This window comes from Salvia splendens, chromosome 2 (assembly GCF_004379255.2).
Source record: "Salvia splendens isolate huo1 chromosome 2, SspV2, whole genome shotgun sequence".
Lineage (NCBI taxonomy): Eukaryota > Viridiplantae > Streptophyta > Magnoliopsida > Lamiales > Lamiaceae > Salvia > Salvia splendens.
Window position 1 is genome coordinate 34807176 of NC_056033.1, and position 11791 is coordinate 34818966.

Below are 11791 nucleotides of genomic sequence, written 5' to 3' on the forward strand. Positions count from 1 at the left end.
AATATATATGGCACTTGTACAGTGACAAACAAGCACTACTAAAATGTGGCGTACACAGGTCGTATCAGTTCTGCAATTTGTTTGAATTATAAACTCTGCATTCATGGCTGATCTATATTTAATTTTTATAAAGGAATTATCCAAGCTCATAGTTCATAGTAATGTTTGTGTTGACCTGATTGAAATGGGAGTTGAATGATGTGACATGGTGCATTTTATAGAATCAAAGGATTCTATTATTGGGTGGGACCTGATTTTCTTGTATTTTGTCGGTCAGTATGACCCCAATGTTGAATAATTTCTCATTTGACTTTTGCAAATTCTAATCGCCCTAAGTGGAATGATGTAACCTATTGGATTACGAATGCATGGATGTCATCAATCTTTTCTTTTTCATTTTATAATATTATAAGAATCTAAATAAATATTATTCCCTTCTACAATTAAATACTCTTTCCATCCCATAATAGAAGTCACACTTTTACATTTTGGTTCTTCCATAATAAGAGTTACACTTTATTTTTACCATAAATAGTAACTATGTCTCACGTTCCACTAACTCTCTTCATTCACATTTTGTTATAAAACTAATATAAAAAAGTGAGTCTCATATTCCACAAACTTTTTCAGCTCACTGTTCTTTACATTTTATAAAATACGTGACCACAATAAGAGTGACTCTTATTGTGGGATGGAGGGAGTAACTCGTTTGACTTCATCATATAAATTTTATGAAATTATTTAATTTTATAAAGAAAGGTAAAAAAAATTAATGAAATATAAAACTCATATATAATTTTATAAAAGGATGTAATCCATTTACTATAAATACTAAAAGTAATGATTAATTAATTGTGGACACTTTAAAATTGCATGGCGTTATTTCGTTGATGGCGGGAGTAATGGTTATGTATATTTGTATCATATTTCCAATCTAAAATCTCACCAAAATTTGAACATGTATTCAAAAATTACACAAGATTAATCACAGCAAAAGCGAAAGAAGATTAATTTGATTTTTTTCTTCGGCGTATTGTAGAGTTGAGGTAAACCCTAAAAGTAGGCATGCACAAACTGAATCGGCCCGGCGTTAACTGCCGGTTCGGGCCCGCCGGTTCATGAACCGGAACCGGCGGTTTGAACCGTCCGGCAGGTTGCCGGTTCAGACGGGCTAGTTAAGGGTCGAGGTATTGTTAAACCGTGAACCGGCGGTTCAGAATTGGCGGTTCGCAGGTTTGAACCGACAGTTCAACGGTTCCAACTGCGGTATTCAGGCTAGGGTCCGTAGGGGTGCAGGCTAGGGTTGCAGAAAATCAGCGGTTTCTGACGAAAACCGCCTGTTTCCGCCGGTTCCGGTGACTTTTCAGGTGGCAGGTCGTAGGGTGCAGTGTGTAGGCTTGAAAACCGATCAGAAACCGCCGGTTTTCGGTCAGAAACCAGTGGTTTCTGTCAGAAAACCGTGGACTGAACCGCCGGTTTCTGCCAAATTTGAAATTTCAATTTTTTTTATTTCTTCCAATTTTACTCCTATAAATACCCCACTTCCCCCTCATTTCTACTAACCCCATTCTTGTGTTAACAAGGATTTCCTTCTCTCAATCTCCATTTCTCTATTCTCTCCTCATTCTCTCTAATTGCTCAAGTTGTTTACTAGTTTCTACTTACTACTACATTTGTTGTTGTGCTCGTAATTTACCACTTATTCCATGCTCCATACATATTTCATCCATACTACTTTCATTTATCACTATGTCTTCTTCTCGTGGTGGACCGGGACATGGTGATCGGGGCAAGGGAATTGCCCAAGATCAAAGTACTAGTCATCCCTCAAAATCAAGGAGACCTAGTCGTCGAGAAATTATTATGGAAGAGGTTTCCCGAGTGCAGGCTGAACGCCTGCAAGTAAGTAATGAAAAATTATTTTTACAATTCATATTTCATAATTTCATAAGATAGAAGAAGATCATAGGATGGTCATGTTACTCGCTGAAATGCATCAAGCTGGGGGCGGGGGCGGTGGTTCCCAACAAAATGACGAGTACGACGTGTCTATATCATCGGACTCGGACAACAACGATGATAGATCTCATTCTCGTATTCAGTCTAGCACCGACGGAAATGAGGAGATGCCTCCCCCTCCACCCACTAACACGACAAAAGCTTTGAAATCTTATATTTTTGTCAAACACTACAAGAAGGTCCCGGTGGTGATTCCAAGTCCTCATGATCCGCACTCTCAAGAAGAGACGTCGGCGTTTCATGCGTATTGCAACTATTGCGATAAAGTGTACAAATTCTCGAGTGGTGGGGGATATGGCACCCTCCGTCGCCATTTGGTGACAAAGCATCCGGTAGAATGCGGCACTACCTCTACCCAAACCCAACTAAACTTCCAACCCGGTGGCTCGGGTTCGTCAGGTACGCTTCTTTTTAAATATGATCAATTTTTTTTTCTGATGTTATGACTAGATGGGCAGCAATGAAACATTTTCCTTTTAACGTTTATGATGACAAAAAATTTGAGGTTACTATGCAAAGTGGTTTAAACGTAGCTATCAAAAGAATAGGTAGAATGATCGTTCAACGATCTACCGTTAGGCAATGTTTAGAGAAAAAAAGGTTGAATTAGCACTTTATTTAGTTAACTTGGGCCACAAAGTGAACATTAGCTCTGATGTGTGGACTGATTGTTTTAATCGTCATTCATACATGGGCATTACGGCTCACTTTGTGGACAATAGTTGGACTTTAAACAAGCGTTTAATAGGTTTTAAAGAATTTGAAACTTCACACACTGCACCAGAAATTGTTTCTTTGATTATATAAGTTTTGAATGAGTTTCAATTTTGCAACAAGATATTTTCTATTGGTTTTGATAATGCAACTGCTAACACCGCAAGTATTAGCGAGTTGATTGCGGCTTGTTCTCCGGTAATTGGAGGTAAGTATTTTCATCAAAAATGCATATGTCATATTTTAAATTTATGTGTACAAAATGCGCTTGAATTATGGCAAACGCATGTTAGTCCTATTAGAACTGCAGTTAGATTAATCCATCAAAAGCCAGCTATTAGCAAAGCATGGAAGAAATATTGTCATCAAAAGAATGTTAGATATACGAATTTTACTTTGGATGTGTCTCATAGATGGAATTCAACATATGATTGTTTGAATTCTACTTTGACGCATAAAGATTCTTTATGTGGTTTTTTTAAAACATATCCCGTACATGATCTATATCTTTCACATAGTTGTTGGGAACATAGCGTCGCTTTAATTAAATTGTTCAAATATTTCAAAAATGCTACTGTTGAATTATCGGGTGTTTATTATTGCACCGATGTACGTGTTTTAGAGCATTGCATGTATATATCACTTGGTTTTAAAACTGCAATGAAAAATGCTTCATATTCACCTGAATTAATATGTGTTTTATATTATATGATTGAAAAATGGCTTAAGTATTTCAATGAGATTCCAACCGTGTTTTTGATTGCAAAGGTATTGGATCCAAAATGAAAATTAGCCGGTACCTCTAAGATTTTAGATTTTTATTATAACAATTTGAGTTCAATTGATCTTGGCCCCCTTCAAGCAATCAAATCTGATACCAGTGACGAATTTGGAGTAGACCTCTCAGAAACCTTTCAAATAACCTTCCCGGACCGGTCCACTATCCAACATACCTTCGAGTTTAACTAGCGCTCTCTACACCGAATATGAAACCAAGTATAACAATACCCACCAAGTCAGAAGACCACCCCTCCTCAACAACATAACTATGACTTTGCATTTCAAGCCGATTATGTTGACCCTGACGCGCAATCCCAACTAGCCGACCTATACAGCTACAGCACCGGCGGAAGGTCCTCATGTATGGTAAGTGAATTAGATTTATATTTCGATTCACTCTTTTCCTTTGGTGATGAAGGTCCTACTCCTCCCGCCCAAATCGACGTCCTCGATTGGTGGGGAACCCACGAGAAATATTTTCCCATCCTTGCGTCAATGGCCAATGAGATTTTTTCTGTTCCGGCTTCCACTGTCGCCGTCGAGTTCGCTTTTAGTGTTGGCTCGCGTGTGTTGGATGAATCAAGAAGTAAGCTCTTGGCGAAAAATATGGAAGCCGTGATGTTACTTGACTATTGGGCCAAAGCCGACGTCAGAGAACAAGAAAATGATTGGGATGATCGTCAGGAGGGATCACAAGATGAATTCACCGGGGATGAATCGTAGGCCAACTGTCAACGGCCGCCGGCCAAGCCAAATAGGTAAGTAAGGTAAGAGAACTACGTGGCCTTTGATTCCCTTTTGCAAATGAGCATTGGGTATATGTAGGCACCTCAACTTAAATTTTAAATTTAAGTGGAGCTCAAGTCTTTTTTCCTTTATTTCTTTTTTTCCATTTGTTCTTACTTTAAAAATATGCAAATACAATTACATAATTGTATTTGTATATACTCTAGTCGATGAAGTAGATTTCTCTATACGGATAAATTCGGGAAACTTTTGACAATTCTACTGTAATTGTTGATTGTTAGACTAAACTCAACATTTAAAGTTGAATTGCTAAAGGTGTCCTTAATTTAGTTATGTAGAAAAATCTCCTTCGCCGATTAAGAGTATATATACTTATAAGTTTTTTTATAAGAACTTCTACGTCGTTATTGTCATTTGTAATTAGCTTCGTTGTTGACTAGTAGTCTCGTTTGTATTTAAATTTTTGTTAAAGACTTCAGGGCCTCAAGGTTTTTCGATTTGTAATTGTTGTAACGTGTAATATCAATAAAATTACAACTTTCATCGTATTTTTTTTTAATTTTAGTTACGCACATTTCATACATAAACAAATAAAAAAATGCAAAAAAATTAATAAAATTGGACGAACCGCCGAACCGGCCCAGAACCGTCGTTTCAGGCCGAAAACTGGAGGTTTCGAACCGCCGCATAAAACGCCGAGACCCTTGGCGGGCCGGTTCCGGTTCATGCATATCTTGAACCGTGAACCGCCGGTTCCGAACCGTTGTGCATGCCTACCTAAAAGCCTGACACCAAAAAATGGACGTGAAAATGAGAGTAGTTCATAGTTTTGGGTCACATGTAAAGGGCCGAGTAGGGCTCGTTGCCCATTAGTTTTGTTTGTCTATTTCCATACATGTAGGCCTTATAATGAACCCATCAACGTAAATTTGATTCGATCAAATATTTGTGAATGTTTATATCCATGTAAAGAAAATAATATAAATAATTTGACCAGATAATTGACTGGAGCCTGATATTGATAAATAAAACACACCTTTCACGACTTGTTTCTATTAACTCCAACTTTTTGTAAAATAACTAGGCTTGCTTATCAAGATTGAATTCAGCATTGAGCAACACTGTATTATTCCTTCTACATTCAAAGTCAAAAGTTGGAATCCTAGAGAAATTAACAATTTCACTCGTTTATTTAATGAATGAAGCGGAATATATTTGACACTGTAGTAAGGAACATATCAATAATATGCCCCCATTCATAAATATCTATTTACAAAAGTTAATTCTCGTTACCATCTTTTTTTTTCGTGCTTTCCGTGTTTTGACTATTTGAAATAAATAAATGCTAATTAATAATAGTAGTAGTATTTATTATTAAGGAATAAAAAGCTTCCAAAGTTAATATATGTCTTAATTATGTAACTAAACATCTTAATAACTAAGATAAGTGGCCTGTGGCCGTCTTTTTCCTCTACCGTGTTCGTACTGAAAATTTAAACGAGGACAAAATAGAAGAACAAACGCGTACGTTTTTGGGAAGTCATGAAGAATCATAAATAGTAAAGTAGGTTATTTGAAGAGGAAAATACCAGATAAAATACTCCATATACTTAGCATCAAATCTCAAATATGGATGCTTGTCCCAATTATTTCACCATTTTTTCATGTGCGATGGCTTCGTGATTCCACGTGTTCCCTCCTAATTTAATTTCTAACTTGGTTGATTAATTACTAGAATAATATTATCCTTTTCGAACAAAGTATGTTCATTGATTAAAAAGAAAATAAAATATTAATTGCATAGCAAAATATTCAAAAGACACTAGCAAGTTGAATACGCATAAAACGAAAATAAAAATGTTTTTTCCAACAAATGAATTTCAACAATCTGATTAGATTGTTAGCAAACTCATATATAGCTAATAAGGCAACCTTGTATAATAGCCGAAATTAAGAAGAGATTTTGTTGTATTCAATGATGACCAAATATACATAACTCAAAATATGAACTTGTTTAAAGAAAGATCTAAATAAAAAACTTTCAACACTAGCATCCACTGGAGCCCAAGTCCAAGGCCAAACCGCCAAACTTAGCCAAGGCTAAGAAACTTGGCCGGGCCACAAAAAGACTTATTCACACAATAGTGGACAAGCCCAAGTCACAAATTATTATTATTTTCATTTTTGCTTATATTTTAATTTGACTAGAATAAAAATTATCATACTATAATAAATAAATAAAAAATTGCATAATTTAATAAAACCAAATTCAATTCAAATCTTCATTGTATTATAGATAGGGGAAAATTATACAACGAAAATTATCGACATCACAAAAACAACACCGCGAACGCATATCACGTTGTGACCCCTCCCCTACGATTCCAGACCTCTTCAACCAAATCAGCCTGCAGTGTCGTATGTGATGTTTCCCTCCGCATATCGATGAACCGCTGAATCAAGTATGCATTAGTACGTGGTATGCCCATCTGAGGGGGCGGTAGCAATACCGTGACTTGTACTAGCACCCTCTTCCGGTGCCCAGCGCTCTACACCAAATCCTTCATCATCTATTATCATATTGTGCAATACGATACATGCATACATGATGTCGGCGACATCATTTTCGTGCCATTATCGTACCGGGTACCGTAGAATGGCCCATCGCTATTGAAGAGATGCGACAACTGCAGAACGTTGATGTCGTTGTTCGACCCAGCGACACCAAAATACGTATGCCAGATTCGCAAACGGTAGTCAGCAACAGCTTCCAGGATTATCGTGGGGTGTATCCCTTTGGTTCCAGAAGTGAATTGCCCCTTCCAAGCCACCAGGCAGTTCCTTCATTCCCAGTGCATGCAATCGATGCTGTCCAACATCCCTGGAAAATGGTGCACAGTCCCGTGCATATGTATCAATCTCTGGCATTCATCGGCATTTGGCTTCCGCAAATACTCCGGACCGAAGATATCCTTGATGCCCCTACAAAACTGTCTCAGCGTCTCTTGGGTAGTCGTTTCACCCATCTGTAGATATTCGTCGAACATATCAGCGGGCCAGGCATAGGCAAGCTGCCTAATTGCAGCAGTACACTTTTGATATGTCGACAAACCGACTCATCCACTAGCATCACGTCGCAAGGTGAAGCACCTGAACCGCTGCGCCAAACACGTTGCTATATGGATGAAGAGTTGTTGCGACATTCTGAATCGCCGACGGAAAATCTCTGGCTGATAACGGGGGTTATCGCCGAAGTAGTCTTCCATCAACTGTTGGTCTGCCCCGACATGGTCACGGCAGAATGTCCGCCGATGATGGATCGGCCGATGGACTGCCGCCTCCGCCTCCTCAGCTTCACGTTGCACCGCTGCAACGAGTTCATCGAACTCTCCATTGATCGTTTGTTGGTACTCTTCATGGTCAGAATCCATATTTTGAAAGTTGAATTGGGATAAATTGAAAAGAGTGGAGAATGGAATGAGGTGGAAAAATGGAGAAAAATGGTGTACTTATAAAAAATAAGAAAAAATTAAATTAAATTAAAAATCGGAGTTGGGCGGGCGCCGCGGCTCTCGGCAGCCACAATAGCGCGCCGCAGCCCTGCACCCCGGCCAGAGGCCACCTGTGTGGCGCTCCCTTGGTCGACCCCCCCCGTCGCGGCTCTGTGTGGTGCTAGCAAATAGGGAGCAACGGCCCAGCCACCCCCGGGCCGGGAGCCGTGGCTCCCCTATTGTGGACGCTCTAAAAGCATTTTCTAAATAATACGGTTATAGGATGAGGCCTACGATCTAACTCCTGCAACCACATGTTTCTAGCTACGCTGGTGGTCCTGCAATGTACATGCACTTAGGTACATTAAGTTCAGAGCCTTTGTCCTAGCGGCAAAGAGCTTAGACATTATTATATGAGGTGTCGAGTTCGAGCCCTCTTGATACGAGCTGTAATTTTTTCATTTCTATAGTATAGAGTTTATTTGTAATTTCATCCTAGTATAGGAGTTAATTTTTAAAAAAAAGTACATTGCTAATTAATATTTAGAGTTTAATATTCATAATCTATTTTAACTAAAATTTAAAAATCTTATTAATCTGCTTTTAAGAGAGAGACGTGACGTGACACGATTGTGCGGGTTTGCCATAAGTAGGGTGGGTTTGAAGGAATTAAGAGACATTATTTGATAAATTAAATTGTGATATTTACCCAACTGATAGCTATGACTGATACCGATTTTGCGGGGCCTCATAATCACCTTCGGTATTTATCAATGCTCTACAATTTGGTATTTGCCGTATTAGGGCTCAAAGAGTAAAACTGTAGATGAATATCAATTAGTACTATATATCACATAAAATTAATAAACGATGCTCATGAAATCAACAATACAGTCATATATTTATATAATAATATAGTCATATACAACATGATCTAGTACTATGTCTGAGGACATTTACATCCTTCTCTTCTTCATCGCCCCTTAATATGGATATCAAACAAACAAACAAACAAACACCTAAATTTGGGTTATTTGATTCATGGTCATATTATATCGTATATTTAATAACACGATTAAGACCACTCCCAAATTTGACATCTTAATCTCTAAAACCTCACCAACATCAGATACACGGACCGTGGTTTGTTTTTAATCGAAGCATAGCTGTATCTTCTTCCCCCAATTTTCGACACCATCCTCTGCGGTTCACCGGCCTGTGATAAGAGATCACCTTTACATACCATTTCTGCTTCAACTACTCCTCCCTCTCTCCTCCATTCATTATCCATGGATGGCCTGCAAAAATATTCCGCAATGTTTAGAATTACAATTGGGGATAAATGATTAAAACCTAATTTGATTTTCCCGCCAAAATCGAAGAAGATAACAATACTTACTGAGAACTTGCTCGGCGGAGAATCTCCGGCAGGCGTCTTTGCAGATCATCTTCCTCAGCAGATCCTTTGCCTCCGGCGATACCGACCGGAAAAGCTTCGTCGGAAACCTCAGCCTCTCCCGCAGCACGGCCTCAAAGGTCTCGACGGGGCCGTCGCCGTAGAAAGGGGGGACGCCGGCGAGCATCATGTAGAGGATGACGCCGGCGCTCCAGACGTCGACCTTCTCGTCGTAATTCCCGCCCATCAGCACCTCCGGCGCCACGTAGTAGGGCGTCCCGACGACGCCGGTCATCTCCTCGGCCCCGAAGAGCTCCGCGGAGCCGAAGTCGGCGAGCTTGAGGGCGCCGCGCGAGTCGAAGAGGATGTTGTCGGGCTTGATGTCGCGGTGGGCGACGCCGGCGCGGTGGCAGAAGGCGACTGCGGACATGAGCTGCGAGATGACCCTGGCGGCGTCGCGCTCGGAGAAGCGGGGGGAGGAGGAGAGGCGGTCGAAGAGGTCGCCGCCGTCGCAGAGGTCGGTGACAAGGTGGAGATAGTCGTCGTTGTCGTAGACGTCGTGGAGGCGGAGGACGTTGGGGCAGGCGGAGAGGAGGCGGAGGATCTTGGGCTCGACGTCGAGGCAGCGGCGGTCGGTGGGGTCGGAGGAGAGGTCGCGCTTGGCGATGGACTTGCAGGCGAAGGAGGAGGAGGAGGAGGAAGGGGAGTAGCAGCGGTGGACGACGCCGAAGCGGCCGCGGCCGAGCTCTTCGCAGAGGTGGTAGTCGTTGTTGAGGGTATCGCACATGATATGTTTGCTTGTTTGTTTGTTTGTGTGTGTTTTTTGGGGTGATTCTTATGTTTGGTCCTCTATTTATACACAGAAAATAGAGTATATGTGACGGTATATTCTATGTGGAAACTTACTTAAAGAACGACGGAAGGAAGGACAGTTTTTAGCTGTTTTATTTTTGGTGGTCCTCGTACCTGCTTGCCCAACTAACATTCATTTATTAGTACATTTATTTTATACCCCCCTGTTTTTCAACAATTTATTAGTATTTGCTATTTTCTTTCTTCAAATCATGTTTAACTTCTTTTTGGAACTAGCTATATTATTCAGTTTAATTAATTTTTGTGTCGGATAACAAATAAGTATATTGTTTGGTTGGATATTGATAATAATTTCATTATAAATGATATTGGTTCGATTTCCACCCGGCATGAAATGGTTAAATCAGGTTTAAGTGGAAATTTATTTTATTATTTACATCGGTACTACTCCTTTCATTTCATGTTAATAGAGACATTTATTTTTTGGCACAAAAATAATATATTAAATAGATAGTGAATAAAATAAAAGAGAATAAAGTAAAAAAATAAAATAAAATAAAATAAAAATAAGATTATTTTTTACTAAAAATGGAAATCACTCAAGTGTTGTCGAAAATGATTGTTTAACTACGATACAAAGATACACTAACCGGGCGAAGTACAACCCAATGAAGAAAAGAGAAATTAAACGGAAAATAAATTGAATTGAAATTACAAAGAAGAACTCGAAACAATAAACCGTAAAGATGTAAGTCGAGTCGAGGAGTCCTCTTTCCGCAAGACGAGATACGCCCCGGTAGTGCTCTCGGTTTGGCGTGTCGTCCCCAAAGATAAAACGGCTTCGTCTTGTTCGTTGCAGCACCGCAGACGGAACAAGCTCCGGCGAACTAGATGATGGCGAGGGCAGAGCTTCGACATGAAGACTATGTAGAGAGGGAGAGAGCTATGCAAATGTGTTGTGTGTCTAATAGTATGCAATGCATGAAGTGACTGCCTATTTATAGGCCAAGTCCACCAGCAGGAGCATTGATGGAGTCAACAGCCATCATGTGTGCCATGATGATGGCTTGACTGTAACCTCCGGGGGTTACTGACTGGTGCACTAGCCAGTGGGAGCTGAAGAGACACGATGCACCTGGACATGCTACACGACGGGATACACCATGGACCGTCGGGGTCCAGCGGGGACCTTTTGTCTCTAGTTATGCGTCGGGGTCCAGCGGGGACCTTTTGTCTCCCGTTGTGCGTCGGGGTCCAGCGGGAACCTTTTGTCTCCCGTTGTGCATCGGGGTCCAGCGGGACCATGACGTGGACTAGGACCCGTCGGGGATAGCGTGGAGTTTGGGTTGGTCTAAAAAGAACAAGCGGGGCACGAACCACGCTCAACGACTAGCTCCAAAGAACAGCCCAAAGACCAATTGCCAAGAACCCGGTGCGCGGCACGCGGGTCGCGGGCGGGCGGCGGCGGCGCGCGCGTGTGCCCGCGTGTGGGCTCTGTCACCCGTCTTATTCCACGATAATTATTACACATAATAATTCATCTGATTAAATACTTCATCAAAGAAGTTTATCATCCCCGATATAGGATAATTAACACTTAGTTAATTAATTCCTTAGTCTTTTTACATAGCTCATTTCTAGCTTTATTGTGACCAACTTTAATATATTATTTCTCACTCACCGGGAATCGGATTTGAGAAAATGAATATACTACGGTCATCTACTCGGAACGTAGATCGACGCTATTGCATTTAATTTCACAAAATTAAATGTCTTATAACATATATTATTAGTCAAAAATTATTTCACTAAGCACGATTCCAATATCAAA

The 11791-nt window shown here is 40.3% G+C and overlaps 1 protein-coding gene across 1 annotated transcript; it reads right to left on the bottom strand.

The window, feature by feature from the left end:
* Positions 1-8628: 8628 nt before the first annotated feature.
* On the bottom strand, positions 8629-10021 carry LOC121765245 (phosphoenolpyruvate carboxylase kinase 1-like). The gene is made up of 2 exons (XM_042161319.1): positions 9151-10021; positions 8629-9049 (listed from the first exon to the last, which is right to left on the bottom strand). The coding sequence occupies exons 1-2, from the start codon at positions 9932-9934 to the stop codon at positions 9009-9011; spliced, it is 825 nt and encodes a 274-aa protein (XP_042017253.1). The 5' UTR covers positions 9935-10021; the 3' UTR covers positions 8629-9008.
* Between the last annotated feature and the right edge of the window lie 1770 nt (positions 10022-11791).

Excerpts from the sequence above, each read along its gene's own strand:
- LOC121765245 (XM_042161319.1), bottom strand. The coding sequence starts at position 9,934 with ATGTGCGATACCCTCAACAACGACTACCACCTCTGCGAAGAGCTCGGC. Across the intron at positions 9,050-9,150 it reads CTCCGCCGAGCAAGTTCTCA|GCCATCCATGGATAATGAAT; the intron begins GTAAGTATTGTT and ends ATATTTTTGCAG.